The sequence below is a fragment of the Lonchura striata genome, chromosome 2, assembly GCF_050655825.1.
Source record: "Lonchura striata isolate lonStrDom1 chromosome 2, ASM5065582v1, whole genome shotgun sequence".
Classification (NCBI taxonomy): Eukaryota; Metazoa; Chordata; class Aves; order Passeriformes; family Estrildidae; genus Lonchura; species Lonchura striata.
The window spans coordinates 27,421,754-27,443,628 of record NC_140704.1 but is presented as its reverse complement, the minus strand read 5'-3'; the positions used below and the strand labels follow the sequence as shown (position 1 = coordinate 27,443,628).

The window sequence follows — 21,875 nt, the reverse complement described above, 5'->3', positions numbered from 1 at the left end:
TAGTGTGCCTAATGTTACTGTTTGTATTTCAGAGATGCAATTTTCTTGTTTTCATTAAAATAAAACGAGACAAACAGTTCATCCAATTCAGATTAGCAACACTAATTTATGTCCAATTTGGAAAGATATAAGTATCGTGAATGCTGAAAAGATGACAATTTTAATGGTTCAAGTGTTAGCAAAAGGGTTTTGAAGTTTCTTTGCTCTAATTGTTAACTTATGTTATCCCACTAACATTGTTATTCATAGGAAAACTTTGGGTTTTGCCCTACAAGTCTTCACTCGTGAATTGTTTCCATTTATTCAAATAATCCTTGTGCAGTGTCTGCAGCATATGCAAAGAGAAGACATAGCTGGAATATAAAGCAGTAGACAAAACAGGTTTTAGATACAGGTTAATGGCTATTCTTTGATAATTTCCCATGGTTCCTATGTCTCTTTTTTGTTTTGGTTTTAAGTATTTGAAGGAGTGGATGCGTTATAGAGGAAATGTATTCTGTATATAACATGGTTCAAAAATGGCCATATCAAGTCTGCCAGGGTCCAGCTGATAAAATGCCTTGTAACACCAGGAGCCAGGAGATACAGCCACCAAAGAGTTCTTGGAAGATGTTTACTCACATGTATTACTGACAGAAAAGTTACATGCCTCAATACAAAAGGATTACATGCATGTGTTAGTTCTTCTTTTAAACTGTTGAGCATTTTGTTACTTAAGACCAAATTTACCTGAAAATTGGAAGCTGCAAGGTATGGAAGCAGTGAAATGGAGTAGCTGTACACGTCACTGTTTGCAGACACAGCTAACATTCACATTCAAAGTGTCCCATGTATTTGGCAGAATTTGGGTGATTGTAAAAAAAAAATGTAGCAGAGCACTTTCAGTCTTTTCTCTGGAAGGAATCTTGGCTAGAAATGTAAGTGGCAATCAGAACTCTCTTTTAGTAGGTGATACAAATAATAAATTACTTTGATGGATCTAATGTAACAAAGTAGAAACACTTTTAAATTTTTTTAAAAATTGGGTTTGTGGTTTCCCTTTTTTTAATACATTATGTCAAACAGACTCATTTTGGGGGGAACACAGAGCTATATAATTCAAATAAGCATATATTCATGTGCTTCTTGCTTGTCCATGTATGTCAAGACAATAGATTTTCTATATACTTCTGTAATTTTGCTGGAGACAGAAATTTAAATCCTGACATGCATGCCATAGTAGTCAAAACCTAAATTACTGAAAAAATTATTCCACTTCCTTACTCTTAGTCTTAAAAAATACTCCTTATTCTGACTTTGCTACTTAATATGACCTAGGTTAATTTACAAGACAGCAGATGCAGCAAAACTGTTCAGCATCAGCTAGATTTTGGATATGTGAATTTTATTAATGTTTGTTGTGCAGCAATCAGAATCAGCACATAGTAATCACAAAGACTGACAGATCTCAAACCACAGAGGCTGTTGTGAAGAAATCCCTAAAATAAGACTGAGAAAGCAAACTCATTACCTGGGTGTTATAATGCTTCAGCGCTGCTCAAACCCTGGCTTCTTTCACACTATCTCAGATGAAGTTATTCTGTGCTTTTTTTAAGGATGCAAGCTGGTAGGTCTACCCAGCTTATCCAGGAATGCATTCACATTTCAATCAGGTCTCTTCAATACAGTGTTCCTTTGTACTCTATACAAACTCCAGAGAATAAAAGTATAAAAATAAATTAAAGAACCTTCCAAGGCTTAGGGTATTTTTACAACTTTAGCTGGAAAATACTTTTCACCTTTTCTTGTATTATATTAAAAAATGTATCAGTTTAACTTCTTTAATGCTTCAGTGGAATTAGAGTTATTGTCATCTTTCTCCTCATACTCCTGTTATGCCTCAGTCATTTGTTACATGACAAATAATGGAATGACTTTTCACCTCCAGAATTCCATGACTGAGACCAGCTGTGTTCCCAAAACATAAAATACTGGGTGCTGGGAGGTCATTTCTTGTTCTAGGAGCACAGAATATATTAATGTATTTAAACATCTGCATTCCACTGATATAAAAGGAAGCTTCACCTGAATGTTTTTTGGAAAACATGCAGTTCTCAGTTCTATTCAGAACTTAGAAAAAATGTACAGAACTGTAGATGGAAACTCTGTAAGCATCATGTAAAACTAAAAATTCCTAGTCTCATATATGTAAGACCAATAATTCCATCTACAAATTAAAGCTGAGTTCTGAAAACAGCTATTGATTCTGTTCAGGTGAACAGTCACACAAGTTTTCTTTTGGATTTCTGAACCTTTTCCTGAGTTGTTGGTATGAGAGACAGACCAAGCTATGTAAGCTATTCCATAGTAATTTCTGTATCCTGTTACCTTGAGTTTTTACTCAAAATACAATAGGAGAAATACATTGTACATAAATATATACTACTCCTATTATATATCAGGATTGGATATTAAGTAAAGAAAAAATATGCAAGACTGTTTCAAATCCATGAATAAGGCTAAATTTGTATTCTAAAATTACATAAGGAGTCCAGGTGTGAGTCCTTGATCATACACATTCTCCTGCTAGTCATTCAGTGCACAAACCTAGAAAGATCAAAGCATTGAAGGCATTACATATGCAATGAATACTGCAATCCATCAAAGTATCTGCTATATTTAATTCTCGTTCATTTGGGTATTTAAACATGAACACCCCCAGAAAATTTTGAGGATCTATAGATACATGTGAAATAGGTTTTTTATCTGGATCTCAGATAGCTGTTTATCAACTATTGTCTATGATTGTTCAGTTTCTCTCCTCTTTGAAATGAAAAATACTCTATTCTTCCATTTTTCATGTTAACATTGGCATAATACTGTCTGTAATAGAGCTATGTCATTTCACATCTAAGAAATTTTTTTCCTTTTATTACCCATCTATCTCTGCTGCTGAATTGGTTTGAAGAAACCATCCAGTTAACATGGCTGGCCACCAGGAAACAACCACAGTCTAATCAATTTTTTATGACTTAGAATAAGAATAATTCAGTAGTATTGTAATAATTCCTCAGTGTAAAGAATAGGTTCACAGAAAAACTATAAGCCGTATGTAAAATGCAAAAATATAAGCCATATGTAAATTACAACAGTGACAAAGTTTTCTAATGAGCTCTGGGTTACCAGGTGCCCCTCCAGCACCACACTGATTTCTGCCTGAGCCAGGAGCTGAGCTCAGTTGTACACCCCTCTTGCCATCATTCCCTCATTCCAAACAAGACCCTTCTCATGTGGTCAATCCACACGCTGCAGAGCCTCAAGCACGGTGTGGTCATGCACATCTGGGATGGGCTTATTTACTTGCATGCAGTGAAGAGAAAGGAGTCTCTTCACAAGATAAAGACTTATTGTGCTTTGTGAGATGATTTCATGTGGAAGTGAATGTCACAATAACCATTTTTTGATATTTTTTCTGAGATCATTGTCCTCAGCATGAAGGTTTGAAAGACAAAGTGATTTATAAATTTGCCTGTCTGTGAGACTGCCTATAGTGTTAGCTCATTTGTGTCACTGACAAATATATCTTCATGGTACAGTTAGAAACTCAGAAAAGTCACTGTCTCAAAATATAAAATGACAGCAAAGGACGTAGTGATGTTACCTGATACTTCATACAGTTGTTCTGCATAAATCTAGTAAGGTATCATATGCAGCTCAGCCTATCTCTTAAATGTAGAGTGTGTCTACTTTTGGTTTATGTTCTGTTTAATATTTCTGTTCTTCTTTTATTCCCTGCTTACAATAAATCTTATATAATGAGTAGTGTGCACTAAGACTGTTTCACATTACTACTGGACCTGAGACTAAAACGTACGGAATTAATCTTAGATTTTCACTAAGAAATAAATATGTAGATAGATTCTGTTTTGATTATAAACATAGACACTGCCATAGACTGGCAAATAGGTGCAATACAGCATAACACTAATGTTATGGGTACATCCTAAGTTTTATCAGTCCAACCAATTTTGGAAAAGTAAAGATTTAACACCTCAACTCTCAAAAAACACCCAAACCAAAACCAAAAAACCAAAAGTCAAATGCAAAGAAGAAAATAAGATGGCTTAAAAGCTTAATTTATTAAAATGAGAAAGAAGGGAATTTATTATTCTCTTAGGGCAGGGATGCATATGTGCAGCAGTGCTTCGCTGAGTGTTGCATGCTCATAGATCAGCAATGTGTAATGCCAGAAGGACTATTTGGCATGACCATATAGCACAGTTAGATAGTATAGACTATCAGTTGCCCATGTCATCAGATATTCTGTTTGACAGGGACTTACAACTCTTCCCAACTCTCTGCAACACTGCTTTATTGAATATGCAAGCAATTGCTGGATAAAAGGAGTTTCTTATCAATATTTAACATATTATTATTGATATGATTAAAAATTTTATTCCTGTTAAATTCCAGTGCAGTTAGACTGCATAGCTGCAAACAAGAAGTTATGCTTAGGGTTTTTTAATGTATTTACTCTTCCTACAGTTATTGTTTTTAATTTTTATATTTTCCTGACTTGAAAATTAAATGGTAATTAAAATTACCATTTAATGCTTGGTAATTAAATGTGAAAGCACAGATTTGAGTATTTATTTCAGCAGCAAATTGCTCATTCACAAAAGAATAAGTTGTGGAGAACTTGAGGTTTTTAATGAAACAAGAATAAAAAAACCCATTTAGTTTTGGAACTGTACAACCTGAATTTTCAGGCAAGACTTACTAAGTAACCTGACACCTGTGTGAGAAAGGTGAGCCAGGGCAGGGTATGTTACTGTGCTTATTTGCTCAGGAGCCCATCAACTCAGATTGTTGAGTGTAGTGAGGGGTCAGGGTTTCATACTCTATCCTGGAAAAGGCTTTAGGACAGACCTCACATTTACCATGAGTCCACTCTGCATCCTGACCTGTTGTGTATTTTGGACAGGTCTGCTTGGTTTGTGAAACTCATATAAACCAGGGGAGGAAGCACCAATGTTTGCAGAACAGGAATAGTCTTGGTTCTGTGTCTGTCTTCAGGAAGTGCAGTTGCCTTGAAAACTGCCTACCTCCTGCCTACAGCAAAGAAATGTGTAACACCCATTTCACTCACTAGAATATAAGACGCACTTCAGTCACATCTGTTTTCTCAAACTTTAAGATTATTCCAGCTGTTTTGAAATGCATTTATAAAACTATATGCATTTGCAAAAAGAAGTGATATCAAAATGATTAATTAAAATTATCCTAAATTCTTTAAATAAATGTTTACATTTTTGAAATTTGAAAGTCATCAAGTCAGCATCACAAAAAAATATTTATAAAATCCTATAATTGAATATCCTAGAGCAAGGTGTCTTACCCATTAGCAGCTCCAACCCAGGCAGAAAAGCAATCTCAGTGTATGACAATTCTGTCAGCTATTTTATTAGCAATATGCAAGTCCCTCTGCAAAGCTAGTCTTTCCCTTCCAAGTCTGCTTTGCTTAAAAATCCAAACCCAAAATGCTTAAGCTCCAACTGGTTTTTGTATCCTTGAAATTATTATATTTAGTACTGCCAAGCAGTTATGTTATTTACTGTCATGTGATCATTTATTATTAAAGGATGTTTATTATTGCATGTTCCTTTTCCCTATATTCTGATGAATTCAAATGTCTATTTTATTTTTTTTTCCTGTGATACTCATTAAATTTTACATTCCTGTCAAACCTGTCCTCTACTGGGGATAGGCTCATAAAGTTGTTACCCCAACACAGATGTTGTAAAGTGCATCTCTAACTGCCAGTTTTCCAACCCCTTCTGCATTTTATCTACCTGCTTAAATTGAAGGAATCTCAAGAGACTGCTGTTTTCCTGGACAGAATGGCACATTGATTTTTATTTTAGTAGTATTATTTCCATACTTTGTTCAGTCTTTGCATGTTTTTTAACTCCTGATTTAATCTGAACAGAACTGGATTCCTACTGAGCTGCAGACACTCATGCCCCAATGTTTTTCATTTACAAGTCAATGTCAATCTCTATTTTTCTCTAAATATATATTCTTGCATAGCTGTCGAAACTGAACCCAAGTTGTCACTTTATTCTCAAATGTCTTAGGAACTGGTGCCTGTGGCGTTCAATTCTGGCAAAATATTTTTTCCCACACATGCACCCTTTAATTTTTAAATTTAATGAAATATTTCCCTTGTGTTTTCTCTTGAGCTAACATCAGTATACTTAATTTATTAACCTTCCTTATATCTCCTATATTTTCCTTATTTAATCATTTTAATGGAGGAACATGTCTAGACTTCTCACACATGGATCAATTTTCTCTTCCATGACAAATAATTTGTGATTTTATTATTTTTTCCTCTTCAAAATGCACTCACTTTTCTAATTTACTTGCTTATATTCCTATCTTCTGCTGTTATTGATTTTTTTTTCTTGACAGCTGATGATTAGATAATTTTATGACACTTATTACATAATCATGATTTTATTTTACCATTTTTTTTAATTTTCCTCTTTTAAGAAGATACATCTGGCATTTTGTTTTTATGCTCTGCACATTGACATATATTTTAAGCAATTCTGATAGACTTGAGTTGCATCCATTTTGAACCAAAAAAACCAATTCAAATTATTTAATTAGATTCACATACTTGTAGGTTTTTCTGATCTCCCTTTGCAAAATTTAAGATTAGCTAGTCTGTGGCATGATATCTCAATTAATATGATGTTTCCTGATGCTTGGTTAAATCAATATTTTTAGGAAAAAAAGCCAGAAATTAAAAATATTCCTAGAGAAATAAATCAAGAATTATGATTTTATCTTGTCTTTTCATTAGAATGAACCTTTTCTCATGTTAACTGCAGATCTAGACCATGCAGAACAACTTGGGGTATAAAGTATTTTTATACTGGTAACTTGACCTTCTTGTGTTGTAGTATTTGAAGCATCCATTGTTTCTTTGATTACATTTATTTTTTTTGTTTAATTTCAACAATGAGTACTTAAAACCCCTTCGCTTCCTCATATCTGTAGAGCAGACAGTCAACCTGAAGTTCAGTTCTGGGGTATAAATAATATACTCTACAACATGGTGGGAGAATACATTTTAGAGAAAAGTCATATGGATCATCAGCATTAACTAATAAAAAGCTCCTCTTTCAATTGTCTTTCTTACTTTTCTTGTCTTTTAGGAGAGGCTAAAATATTGCTTAGATTTTTGCCTGCCTTTCCATCAGTTGGAGATAGGAGTCCCATTGTTTGTTTAGGCTGGAATCTTGCACCTAGGTTCTGTGTGTCTGGTAACAGCAGATATTCAGCGGGTGCAATGTCTGCTCACAGGGCTGGACATCGAATAGCCTGTGATCACCTCTGGTAGGAAAGACCTCTTCATTTCTCCTGGAGGACTGGGAGGCTGAAGAAGGTTTGAAGTCCTTGAATATAATGAACTGAACATACTATCAAAGAAACCAGACACAACAAAGATAGCATTATCTGAGCCTTTCTTCGCAATCATTGACACTTGATTGCATTTTAATCTTAACCTGAAATAGGCTGGACCTGGAATTGCCAGCTGTGCCATCCTCTTTGGTTTACATAATATGGATAAACATCCACTGGGAGCTAGGACAAGAGCTCCAAAAAGCTTTTCAATTCAGCTGTGAATTAGACATAAACAGTGATCTTTACACATGTATAATTAGAATAATTAACCATTTCTTCTGTCTGCAGCCTTCATACATCCTTATGTGATCTCTTGCAGTTTCTTCTAGAGAACCCTGAAATAATAAGGCTAGATCACTCCAAGCACAATACTGTTATAGAAGTTATGATTATTTTGTTATCCTTTTGGTACAGACTTACATACTGTCCATGAACAGTCTGTTCTGTGTGGCCAGTTGACTGAAATTTGTCAAAGTCAATATTGGGCATATGAAGAGGAGGAAAAGGGAACAGCATTTCTGTCATGTAAACAAACTGATAATATATAACTTAGGAAATTCCAAAGTGGGTTTGCGGCATGTGTTATTTTAAATACAAATTGTATCTCCTTCCAGTGAAGGATCTTTTGCCCTCTTTTATTGCTGCAGGAGGAGTACAGTGCCCAAACAGCAGTGCCCTCCAGGAAACACGCAGCTGCAATGAGCACTCTTGCACTGTGTATCACTGGCAGACTGGCCCATGGGGACAGTGCATAGAGGACACGTCTGTCTCTGCTTTCAACTCCTCTGCTGGCTGGAACGGGGAGGCCACCTGCTCCGTGGGGATGCAGACAAGAAAGGTCATCTGTGTGAGAGTCAACGTGGGACAAGTAGGCCCAAAAAAGTAAAGATCTTTAAAAGTATCTTCATGCTGTAATTATGCTTGGATTTTACTGCTTTATGTTTTTATCGCCAATTATACTTTTTGCCTTTACTGCTTGCAAAGGCAAAAAGACCCTCTTCTAGCTGTTCTCATGAGGGGACATTTAATCTTCTAAGAATACAAAACTGGCACAACAGCAAGACTAGATAATACTTTTTTCAGCATGGATTTTAATGGGTGATATTTATGGTGGTGGTTCTGCTGACAGCTGAATAAATCCAATTGGCTCCTTACCACCATCAGGTTGAGTCACAATAAAATTCTTGGACTATATGTGTGAAATGCAGAGCAGCACCATTTCCAAGATCCTTGTGTTGCCTCTAAACAAGGAACACACTGTATGGATTAGTGCAGTTCCACTCAAAAATAGTGATATGATATGACTCTAAATACACTAAAGCCCTTCTCAGAACCAGACCAAAGAGCTGTAGTACAGTGGAAAATGGCATGGCATTAATTTGAAACATTAGTTTGACAAAATTTGTGATTTTTTTTTTCCCTATTTATGTGTTTTTTTAAAGTTATTCCTTTGGCCTAATGATTTAGTTTTACAGTTTAATGTGTTACCAGGGTTAAATACAGATTAGCTGCTAGTAAAATGCATTTGATTACATCTTTGTAGGGATTTGCAGTCTGTGAATATATTCCGCTCAAAACAGATTCAAAACTCTAAGAACTGGTCTCAGAGGTCATTTAGAAAGTTCATGAGGCAGCTATTTTCACAGAAAATATTTAGTTGGGGCCTGCCATTTGCTGTTTTATTCTGCTGTAGATTTAAGACTAATTTACTTTAAATGGAAAAGTGGGGAGTAATGCCTGCACATTCCATAATCTAAATTGTTGTGTATCTGTATTAATTTGCTGTTTTTTTTAGTTATGATAGAATTATTTTTTTGTTTCATACATTTACATTAAAAACCCCACAAATGTCTAATGATTTATCATCCTTTAAAAATCTACTATACATGCCTCTACCTTTGAATTGATATTAAATTCTGGGAGGAAGACTGTTTTATTCTTTCATAAATGAATCATGTGAAATGAAAAAAGGGCTTGTTTGTTCCTTCAAATTGTCACATCAAAATCACTGAATCATTTTTAAAGACCCAGACATTTAACATGAAAATGTAAATAGGAACCTTGTTTTAAACTGCCCTTAATAAAAAGGATTACTGTGGTATGATACAATCAATATTATTGGCCTTATCTGCCTCACAAGTTACAGACTCCAGCATGTATCTTTTCTGTTTAATTTGACCTTGAATAAGGACTGAAAAAAAAATCAATACTTTGCCTTAGCCATATATAGTAAATGCAAACAATATAAAGCATAGAAATGGTGTTCTAATTGAACTAATTGCCTTGCCTAAGTATCTGAAGAGCAATTGTAGTGGTTAGCACTCCTGAAAGAAGAAGCTCTCTGTGAAATGGTGAATGTGTATATTTCAGATTGTTTTGTATGTTTATAATTTCTCCTGTTTTTAAAGAGAAAAGCCAATTCAAGAAAAGCCATTAGCAAGCCAACGTTCAATGCTTCTCAGAAACATTTTTTAATTTTTATCTAAAAGATAATTTCTGACAACATCGTCAATATATGTGATTCGAAGCAGAGGTTTTGTAAAAGTGCATCTGATCATATCTAAATACACCCTTGCATATAGAATCTGATTTTATGGATCACATAGAAGTACAAGGCACAAGTTGACTTAAAATTGTAGAGAGAACTTACAGAGAGGTGATGGAAATTTGCGTTGCTGTAGGTGTCTTATTTCATGGTTTTTCACATTGGTGGGAGGGGAAAAAAGAGAAAGGAAGGAGATTCCATTTTAAGAGGGCACCAAGGAATTGGTGCTTGTTCATGGTAAATGACCATGTACTGAGAAGAATATGTGAATTGACAGGAAAATGCAGAGACTACTGATGGAAAGCATGTGCAAACATTATTGTTGAAGAGTATCTCCCTGTAAAACTGCAAATCAGCTTTTGTCCTACTCACATTGCCCAGGCATAGTTCTCTGCTGACCATGGAGACCAGATTTTCCTGATAGTTTGCCATTAGACTTGCATCTCTTACCCCTCTGGTCCTAGCTGCTTTGCACTGAAAGGAGGAAAAGCTAGTCATAGTAATGTTTTTCTGTAATGTTCCAAAAATTTTAAACATGGATGTGATGTTTTTCATACATCTTTACATATTCTCCAGACAGTCTGCAGTCTGTATCTTTTTGGAGCAATAGAAATTTTGAAATTATTTCAAATTTTGAAATATTTCAAATATTTTCAATACTTCTGTGAGAGTTATTGTATCACAACAAGTATTGTGGCATAGAGAGTTCATGAAAAAAGGCAGAATCCCCACAGAATGAGAAAACTGACCTGGGTAATGAGTTCCATATGTGGCAGTCAAATAATCCTTTTTATATGCTGATCAAGCCTCTTCCTAAAACAAGTAAGGTTTTCTGCCTTTTCTGACACTCTTTCTCAGTCTCATTGATCTGGCAGTTTTAAATCTTTTCTGGTTTCCCTAATAATCACAGCCAGCTTATACCTATTTGTTACTGGGTTAGCAGTGTTATTTATTTAAAATATGCCTCCTTCCAAAGTTTTTATTTATGATAAAGTGATGAGACCTGAAAATGTATTTTACTAAGTTTAATGACATGGCTTTTCTTCATAATTATGTGAAAGCTTGAAAATAGCCCTGAAACGACAGAGTCTAGCATGGTGTGTGAAGGATGATGATTATTTAAATCCTGAGACCCAAAATACACCAGATTTGGCTTACTTTCACCACATGTATTTAATTGCTATTAGTTTTTATATCTGTGCTCCATCCTGGTGAATTCTGGGCAACAAGCACTCTCCTCATGTTCCTGCAGGTGTTGAGTACCTCACACGAGTCACTACTTCATTGCAGAATGATTGTTCATTTGATAATGCTTCTTTGTAATTTTTTTGTTAGATGCCCTGAAAGTCTTCGACCAGAAACTGTGAGACCTTGTCTGCTTCCCTGTAGGAAGGACTGCATTGTGACTCCATTCAGTGACTGGACACCATGTCCTTCTTCATGTCAAGAAGGTAATTTTATCCATTGCATGCTAATAAATTTTAAGAATATAAAAGATGGGGAGTCAATTTCTGTTGGCAGAATGCTTATACACGTCTCTTTCTGACAGAGGACATGCAATACCTGTTACAGCTGCTGCAGGAATGACATAGAATTTTTGCTGAAAAGAGCAGTTATTTCTATCCATTTTCTATATGCATCTGTTTGGATTTTTTCCCACATTTTGCCTAATGTTACAAATTCCCATTTGCATCTTACACTGATAAAGAGATAACTAGTTACAGGGTAGACACACAGTTCTTATCATCAGCCTATCATCTCAACATCAATACTTATACAGTGTTAGCATTTTAATTGCCAGATTATAAAATGGACAGATTTGGGTTTGGAAATACCTAAGTCTGTGCTTTTTGCTCATCAGAGAAACATGAGTCTTTATATACAAGGAGATAAATAGAGATGCAGTTGTATGTAATTTTGTCAGGCTGCTTCTACTCCAAGGAGTATTGAAGGAGAGTTAATAAAAATCAGCAGACTTTACATTGATGTGAATGATCTGATTTAAACATAAAATCCAACACCATTTTAATAGACTAGGCAAAGCTCTTTAAAACAATGCAGGTCTGCCCTGAATTTTTATTACAATGAAATCACACATGAAGTTAGCGTGATGGCAGGCTTAATATTAGCAACATTTTATGGTTTTTTCTCCTCTTAAGCTTAACATGAGACATTTTTCTAATATGTACTATAACAGACAGACTCTGTAATACCCCCTCTTCCATAGGGTGCTAATCCCTGTGTGGGACATGGTGATTACTCACAGCTACTCTCAGAATGTAAAAGATAGTGTTACATCAAACATACAGACTTGGGCTGTCACAGCCAATTCTTTATGCTTGGTAAAGGACACAAGCATAAAGGCATTTTTGCAGTAATACCTATTAGTGTTTAATGCATTCTAAAAAATGAAAAAAAATGGTTAGGAAGACTAAATTCATTACCTTTGAAAAAGAGTAGGGAATTGAATCTATGAAATAGATATTATTTATTATATATGTGTTGCAATATGAATTGTTCTTTCTGAAATATTTTTGTTGGAGATCATACCAGGCAAGAATGCCATAGTTTTCTGTTCCCATTTCTGTGGGTTTTAAGGAAGTTCTTGATGCAATGAGCATATCTTCCTGAATATTCACCACAAATTATTGTATAGGCTTTTATAAAACAGTATATTTGTGAACTACAGGTGTTTTGTCGATTCAGTGAGCCAAACTCTCTTTATACTACAAAAACAATTTTTATTTCATGGGGTTTACCCATTTGTGCCAGCAAGCAGGTCAGTAGCTTTGCTGGGCTGTATGTCTGTCTTGCCCCTTGTGCCAGCTCCTGGCATCTCCTGGAGCTGTTTGACTCAGGAGTGAAGGGTTTCCTCTGTGCTGAAGAGTGGCCAGGTGGTGGAGAGCCACCGCCGGGATTCTCCTACTGCTCTCTCCTAATTGCAATTGCTTGGCTGTGCTCCAGCACGCTTCTGTGATCAGACAAGCTGCAGCTGCTGTAATAACCCACCCAAAGCTGGTATCAGCCCAGTCAGCCAAATGTCTGCTCTACTGCTCTCTGTGAAAAAAATAAAAACCCTCCAAGACTTTGACCTAATGTAGGCATTGCTGTGTAACTAATACAGATCTGTAGCTTTTCTCTTAATTTTCTGCCTGAAGAACTGATACCTGAAGATGACTAAAATCAAAATTACTACACTGTTTATCATTAATAATGGATGACCATAATAATTAAAAACTGCAAACTGTGAAGGAATTCTAGAGTGGAATTTCTGTTTATAGTTTTACATGCAAATGTTTAGGGCAAGCTTACACCTTCAAACTGTAAAGTGTAACAGCAAACTGAACTGGTTTAATTTTTGTTCTCTTGAACTTTTTATTAATTTCAGCTGTCTGCTCATTTGTTCATTGTTACTGTTATTGCTTTCTGTTTGATTCTGCTTTCTGGCATTGAGAAGAAATTGAAGTGTTTTTTTTATTAGGCCTAATTTTTCTGCTTAGGGGCAAAATAGCATTTCAATATTATGGCAATTGGTTCAAAAACCTTGTTTTCACCCTAATTACTTTCAACTCTAAGTAGCAGCAGCAGAAACCAGCTATTCTACTCTTTGCAGGGGGTGCCACAGTCAGGAAGCAGTCCCGTCACCGAGTCATCATCCAGCTCCCTGCCAATGGTGGTCGGGAGTGCCCAGACTCTTTGTTTGAGGAAAGAGAATGTGAAGCTTCTCCCGTCTGTCATAGCTACAGGTATGTGAGACAATCAACCAGAAACAGCTCAGACATGATTTTTAAACTTGTACTACCTCTAGAGCTTGCTGAATTCCATTACTTAGCAGTAGTTGCTTTTCTAACATGCACTATTAATAAAAACAGGATACACACAAGGGCTCACATTAGATATGTAGACTCAGTTGGGCCACAGGCAATCACTGGCTCATTTTGTTCCAGCTCCTTTGAAAGAACATTGCAAGAACTAAGAATTACTTTCCAGAATAATTTTTTCCTAGAAACCATTTTGACATTCTAAACATGTAAAACAAATATTTCTAAAATATCCAAAATGCTGAACTTCAAGCTTCTATATTTAGAATAGGAGAGCTGATTTCTGGTACCACACTGTTTAGCCTACCATAGCCTTCTTTTTTCTATCCCTGTAAGCCCTGAGACAGTCCAGATATCCCCCATATGTCCCGTGTCCTCTGCATTGCCCTGCTCTTCACCACAGAATGTTGAGGACTATTCCCAGAAGGTGGAACAATTTTTGCTTAAGAAAATGTTTGGGTGGTTCTGTAATATCTATCTGAGTGTGTGGGAAGGTCTGGACATACAACAAGATATTGTTGATGGAGACAAAATTTAGACTATTCTGATGCATTAGTTAGATTTACTTGACAAAATAATAAAAAAATTTTTTAAATGTATAATAACTCCCATTAAACTACTATCTGTTGCAGAGGTACAAATAGAATTTAAGCTAAATAAAAGAAATTGAGGTTAAAGAAATGTGTTGCTTTCATCATCTCATAAGAATTATCATTGCAAATTCATTAGGAGATCACACACCATGCAACTAAACGATATGAAAAGATTGAAAAGAGCACTGGCAAGCTACCAAAATCAGTACTCTAAACACCAGAGAAATAGAGCTCAAGAACTTTTTATAGTCAAAATGAGAGTCTGAGTTTTATCTTTTAAAATGCTGGCTGTTGCTCATCTCTTTAGTATCTTCAGTATCTGAACTAGATGATAATGTGCAGAGCATAAGAAAGAAGAGTTGCTAGAGAGTGGTAGATGAGGTCATTTATATTTCATGACACAAACTAATACCAAACACATGTTCCATGTATTTCCTTTAGCATCTTTCTGACCTGCACACATGCTGTGACAGATGGACTCACACACTCAGCTGGCTCATGGCTTAGTTGGTTGCTGTCCCATAGAGGCAGGTTGCAATGAAACTCGAGGTGCAAAGCCATTGAGATGTTTAAAACATGCAAGCTGCTGATGGCTGGAGCTGTGGATTGTTTTAGAGTTGTGACAACAAACAGACTTGCCTGCATTTTTTATATTTAAGGGCTGGGGTATTTTTCAGCGCTAGCAAGGAACTTTATAAAAGTTTCATAGCAGTTTATATTAATGATAGAATAATTTAAGCAGCACAGTATTGCTTTTCTTATTGACAATTTTTTGCAAGTTCTTTTTGTTTGTGTTCTATTTTTGATATGGTGGACCCGTGTTAGTTTTCTTAGCTGGCTCCACATTTGTAAGGTACCACCACTCAGCAATCCAAGATCCCAGGAATTTCCTGAGGCACCCTTACAATCACTCAAGCCCACTGTCTCAATACTTTCTGCAGCTACCTTCCTTTCTGTTTCTTATTTCTCCTTTTTTCTTTCTACCTTTTCTTCCTTATTTCTTCCATGTGTTCTTACTGGTCTCATCCTAAAAGAAAACGTTAACAGAATAAGGATAAATTCATGGTACTGTTACTGGTTCTTTTGTGAATTGCCTGTGAGCAGTTAGTAAAAATAAGCAATAGCTTATGGTGGTTTATAACACTATCTAGTACTTGGGCTGCCTGAGGTTTGATAGCTCCAAGGTTTAGATGGATTGCTTTCTCTCTCATTTCAGATGGAAGACACACAAATGGCGCAGGTGCCAACTGGTCCCATGGTACGTACGCCAAGACAGTCCGGGAGCACAGGAGACCTGTGGACCTGGGTTACAAGCAAGAGGTTAGACCCTTTGTTTCTGTCATTTATTCCTCAGAAATCTACAGATGCACTGGTTTGGGAAATGCCTTACATTTTAGGCCTTGTAACCTAACATTAATTTAATCTATCTTTATGTGCATCAGCAAAGGAAAATACTGAAAGTGCTCAGGGCCATGTCTCAGTATGTTTGGAGTCTCTGCCAGCATGGAGATCTTACAGACTCTTCTGGCACTTGTTCCCTGGTGCAATTTGTGTGTGTGACCTGTTATCCTTTCACTGCATATCTCCGAGATTATTTTGGCTATTTCTTCTCTATGCTCTCAAATTAAGGAAGTTACAGAGAGCAATGGGAGCATGAGAGATTCAAGACTTTAGATTTACACTTTAAAGCTCAGTGCCAGCCCATTTCTCCAGGTTGTCAAGGTCCTTTGAATGGCAGTCCTTCCAGGTAGGTACTGACTGCTAAAACTGTCATTGTCCTCAAACTTGCTGAGCATGCTTTCTGTACAGATTGTTAAAGAGACTAAACAGAACTGTGCCTGGAATTAACCACTGAGGTGAAACAATCTTAACCAGCTGCTGGTTCGACTTCTAAGCAACTGACGTTTTGAGCCCAATGATCCAGATATTTTTTGCACCGTTTCCATTATATAGCAAATAATTTTTAAATCCAAATCTAGCTTTACTGTCACCTGTCTTCATAGAGAATTTTGTGGCTTTAACAGAATTGTATATTTGTGACTCTATTAAGTACAGCCAGGATAAGGGCTTTTTTAGGTGCATTAAATACATTCAGAAGGAAAATAAATGCCGTTCCTATTTACTGTCTTATAGTAATTGAATTGCTTTGAACTACTGGTCAACCTTGAATTCCAGGAAGGCTTTTCTCCTTTGTTGTTTCTGAGTGCAAACTTCTATTTGTTAAAGCACTATTGGCTCAGCAGATTGTGCCATTGCTGAGAAAGGACATTGCTAACTGCAGAAGTGAAATGTTCAGGTCATTAACTTCCTAGTAGTATTAAAGGAGGTCATGGTGTACTTAAAAAGTTATGGAGTAAATCTTAAGCTAGTAGCTCCTACCACTTACTCAGAAAGTGTCACAGGAGATCAATTTAGAGCTTACCACAAAATGAAACCTTAAGGCATTGCCTGCTAATACAAAAGGCTTCTGGCTGTGGTAATTATTTCAAAAGTCTATCACAATGGAATCTATTTCTAGTAGCTCTGGAGGATACATTCAGATTGCACACTGAGAAAATAAGATTTATGTCTTTGATGGTAGGAATTCAAACAGTAAAAAGTGTTGTCTTCTGTGCTTGTGTGGTAGTACCTAAATCCCTTGACTTTGCCTCAAAGTCAGTTAATAAAGATAGTTAATAATAGTGCATGCAGATAGGATTTTATTATTCCTTTGTGTCATGAGAGTTTCTTTATATTTTCTAAAATGTAATTCCAATCACGTACAGGGCACACATATATGGAGTAATACATGATTTTGAAATTAATGGCCATGTAGTTTTCAAATCTGTTAAAACAGTCTCATAGAATTTCCCTTTGGTACTACAGAGTTCGATCGTGTGAAAGATGATGTAGTCAAGCAGTAATCTTGTTCCCACAAGCAGATAAAATGCAAGTAGCTCTCCAGTGTAATGTGGTCAAGTGGTAGGATGAGTAATCCTTAATTAGGAACCCCTGGAGCAGCTAAGCCTAAAGAAAGCTGGTGGTTTTGATAGAATTCTGTAAATGTTTCTGAGATTGATTGTTAGAAAGGAAAATTTTTGTTTGCTACTACTTTTTGTCAGGTCTATCCCATGTATAAATTCCATTGTATAATTTAGAGAGCAAATTATTCAAGTTGGAAAACAGAAGTTTATTTGTACCTCAGTCCAGATATCAAAATATGAATCTAAATGTTCTTTAGGCTGCTGCAGTGGTGAAAGTTCCAGGCATTAAAGACAGAGGGATTTTGGCCAATATTTTTTCCCATTTATATAAGTGATGTAAATTAACATGTAATGTAAGTTTCCAACTCAGGTTTATTATCATGTCTCAGTGTTGTAAAACCTCACAATGTGTTGACCATATCTTTTATACTCAATAATGGAAACTGGTAATTTGTGGGAGCTAAACACAGTAGTACAGTTTTTCCTTGGATTGACAGAAGTAAAATATTTTCCCTTTACAATGAATATGACTTAGAAGTACAAATTGAATTTTTGTACAAAAGTAAATTTCACTTTGAAAAACACACTTCTCTAATTTTAGAGATTATCAGCTAAAGTTTTTTTACTTCACACTTCAGAGAAATGCATTTTGAACATGAATAATGTGTTTTATTTGATAATATAATTTATCTCCTACACAGGGCATCAATTCCTTATCCCCTCTTTCAATTTCTGCCATCAAAATAGCCATGTGTGAATTTTAAGTGATAAACATTGTTTTGTTTGACCCTCTGCACAAGAGTTGATTTCATGTGAGGTGCTCACTGAAGGGAGGCTGACCTGAAAGCAAACATCTGAAACATCTGCCTGACTGAGCTGTGCACTGGACAGTATTAGAGAGATTTCACCAGTTCCTGAAGGAAGACTCCCGAAGGGTCTTTATCTCTTCTCCCTGTTAATTCTTGGTTCCCATCTTGCACACTTGGCTACTCTTAAATAAAATTTCTACAGGCTGTGGAAATCTTTGCACGATAATATGTCACTAAAAAATTCTGTACTATAATTAATTTCTCTAATGGCTGTTTTGTGATGTAGATACAGAAATGACTGAGCTACTACTGCACAACTCCTTTTAATCACCCCAATATCACAAAATGCTAAACACTGAAATATGAAATCCATTTGGTATAACATTCTGGTGCTGCATTTATGATTGCTATTGTAATACAGATATTTTGATCAGTACATTTAACTGTTGGTGAATTCTGTACAAATATTGACCAACCGTGAAAATTGTTGACATACCAGCATTTCTTTTCCAGTTCAGAAAGAGTTCTCTTTCAAGTTTCTGGTGCTCATGCATGCAGAAATCACACATTGATCCATCTGTTTGTGCCAATTTACTTTTGATGACAAAGTGAAACAATCTTTTAGAAGTAATCTCTGCCATTTGGTTTCCTGTGCACTGCCCTTTTGTTTTTTGTTAATACTCAGTAGAGCAAGTAATTCCATTCTTCTTTGTGGAAAGAGTTCTGAGTTCCTCTTTTTCAGTGCAAGGGGATGTTGCCATTGCTATCAGCTTGTCCTATTTCTGATCTGACTGCCCACACACAAACACTGTAACATATAGATTATCAGCAAATGTGTTAAATGAGAAAGTATAGGAATGTACAACGGGGAAAAGGCACATCTAACCATGTATTCATTAGCAGTTTATTTTGAACAAAATAGTCTGCTACTGTTAATGTTTTAGGTAAAAAGACAATTAGATCTGAAGAAAAAAATAGAAGTTAGAAATAATTAAAAATTACTTGTTAGGTTTCTGATCTTAGGAGTCTGCAAGTAACTAGAACATATGTATGCCTTGCTTTATATCACAGCTTTACTATTTACACTCCAATTCTTCAGCTTTTTTTTATCACATTTCATCCTTCTTGGCAAAATAGATACTTGGGTGAATCATATAGTTTAGAATTGTGATTCATTGTTAAAGACAGCTTTGTTTCTATCTGTCTTGTATAATGAAGGTTTTGTTACAAATCATGTCAAGTTAAATGAATGTCGTAAAACTGTAACTTGGGTCAATGCAGAGGAAAGAGAATAAAAGAGCTTGTTGGTTTCTGGGTTTTGTTTTAAAAAAAAAGATTTTCTCTAGAAAAATTTTTTTTAATAAGTGTTTGTTAGCTATTCATGCAAATAATGGGCAAGTATTTATATCTAATCCTAAGCACAGTAAAATAGCATTTAATACTGTGCAGCAAATTCATTGCTGTAATCATGAACTTTATTTGAAGAAGGTTGGTGGTCATGACAATTGTACTGAATTCCTATGATGAATGAAAATCTGATCTTGAACCACTGATAAAATGTCTTTAGACAGTGGGTAAGCAGAGGAGGAATGTATTACAGAACTGAAGGAACTTAAGACTTCTGTCTTTTGTTCAAAACCCTCAAGATGAGATGGTATGTGTGTATCAGCAAGAAGTTTGAAACTTCCTTGTGACCCTGCCCAACAAGAAAAGGAAATACAGAGAAAAGCCATATTTAACTGCAACAAAATTTATGTATGCTTTCATAAGCTGTCTCTCAACTAACAAGATTATTTGATCAGATATATTGATATGTCATCTGAAATCCAGGAGAGAGAGGTACAGTAGTGGCAAATACAAAATGCATCCCCCCCAGCCCACCACAAGAAAATAAAATAAAAAAAACCAGCCAAAAACTAGACAAGAGAATAAATTCTTAGTAAAGTCTGAAATTGTGAACAACTTAGGCAGGTATGTGTTATGTTACACTCATATCTTAAATCTGTGTTAAGTAACTCATGAAGGAACCTAGAAATACAGCTCAAAATCCTTTTGAATTGGATGGGAAGACCTAAAAAAGTTAAAAAAAACCTGTTTTACCAGTAGCTCCGGCAAATGTAAGTAGGGCTTGTTGGGCTGCATCCCAATGGTAATGAAGAGGACACGTAGCAGATGAGAAGCTTGAGTGCCCAATCTGCAATAACTGAATCACATCATGATGTATATGGATGGATGCACATGGTAAGAACCATGCCAGTAACAAAAAAGAGATTTGCAGAAGGATGCACAGCCTGCAGTCCTTGCCACCATGAATCTTCCTCAGAGTTTTGTGGGAGGAATGGGATGAAAATTGTGAAATATGTCAGCTTATTCTGTGATAGCAAGAGGAAGGTTATTTGTAAATTTAAACAGAAGTTAAAGTAATCTGGCTGTCAGAGAAAATACCTGAATAGCTGTGCTTTATGTCACTGGGAATTGGGCTTTATTAAAGACCTGGTCTTGACCTCTCACTATTCTTCATTCACAGAGTGTTTGTAGTTATTTGAAAGACAGAGGAATGGGAGGAAGCATCCCAGGATGACCATGGACACACAGAGAGGCCCTGCAGGCATGTTAGAGCCATGGGGAGGCTCAAAGGCAGAACCAGTGGTCAAAATCTCTTTTCTCACTCCATAGCTAAACAAGGACAGCAGCCTGCAGGGTGTTACATGCCCTTATTGAAAGCACAGGAAGGAAGTCAAAATCATGGAGTGCTGCTCTTCATGGAGCTATAAACTACTATTTTAATGTCATTGAGCCTTAACAGATGAGAGTGCTCTATTGCCTGGTTTGTGTTTTAGTCACTGCAAAGTACAGTGATCAACTTCAGGAGTCATAAGTAAGAATTTGGACAGCTACTTAAAAGCAGTGTTTACATGAGAACATAATTTTTTATTTGCAAAAAAATCCACAATCCCCAAACAACTTTATTTGGCAGAAATACATTATTATTGTCTTTGGAACATAAAGAGCACTCAGTCTTGTAATTTCACAATATTATGGGCATATGCTCCTTCTTAAGATACTTTGTGGTAGGAATATTTTGTCACACTGTCTCTAGAGCCCTGTGTCCCACAAAGAAAGAAATAAAGATAGATGAAATCACAGCTTAGGCAACATGGATAGAAGGCACAAGAAAAATTAGTGTGCTGAAATAATTCTTGTTTTCTAGAATTGAAAAAGAATATTTTTGTTGTTAAAAATACTTAGCAATTGAAAAAAATGATGTCACAAGTGTATTGTAAAAGAAAGGACAATAGAGAATCTTCATTTAAAAAGAAATTTTTAGGTATAGGAGGCACTGAATCTCACACCTCAGTGAAATGTCAGTGAAGTATGCTAATGATGCTAGCACTGGAAAAGTTTTTATATGAACTCACACATGACATGACTTGCTAAAATACAGTCTCAGTGTTTCATTATGCCAACAAGAAATATATTAGCCTGTAGTTTCCTGTGGGGACTTGGTGAAAACAATGCTATCCGACAAAGTTTTAATTACATCAAAGTCCCTTGTCTATAAAATTTAGACTGCTACTTATTTAACACCTTTCTCCTGGGAGCTAATAGTTGTTAAATACCAGAATTATTTTATAAGTGAATGGTTTATATGTTAAATTTGATTTTTCTGTTAGCTGTACTCTTGTTTT

At 35.8% G+C, this 21,875-nt stretch overlaps 1 protein-coding gene across 1 annotated transcript in view; it reads left to right on the top strand.

The window, feature by feature from the left end:
• Window positions 1–21,875, top strand: part of THSD7A (thrombospondin type 1 domain containing 7A) — a 262,212-nt gene that overhangs the window by 193,767 nt on the left and 46,570 nt on the right. Inside the window, exons 15-18 of the mRNA XM_085567407.1 lie at window positions 8,103–8,337; window positions 11,336–11,451; window positions 13,614–13,746; window positions 15,631–15,734. Coding sequence (XP_085423533.1) covers window positions 8,103–8,337; window positions 11,336–11,451; window positions 13,614–13,746; window positions 15,631–15,734 — 588 coding nt within the window. The remainder of the gene's footprint in view (window positions 1–8,102; window positions 8,338–11,335; window positions 11,452–13,613; window positions 13,747–15,630; window positions 15,735–21,875) is intronic.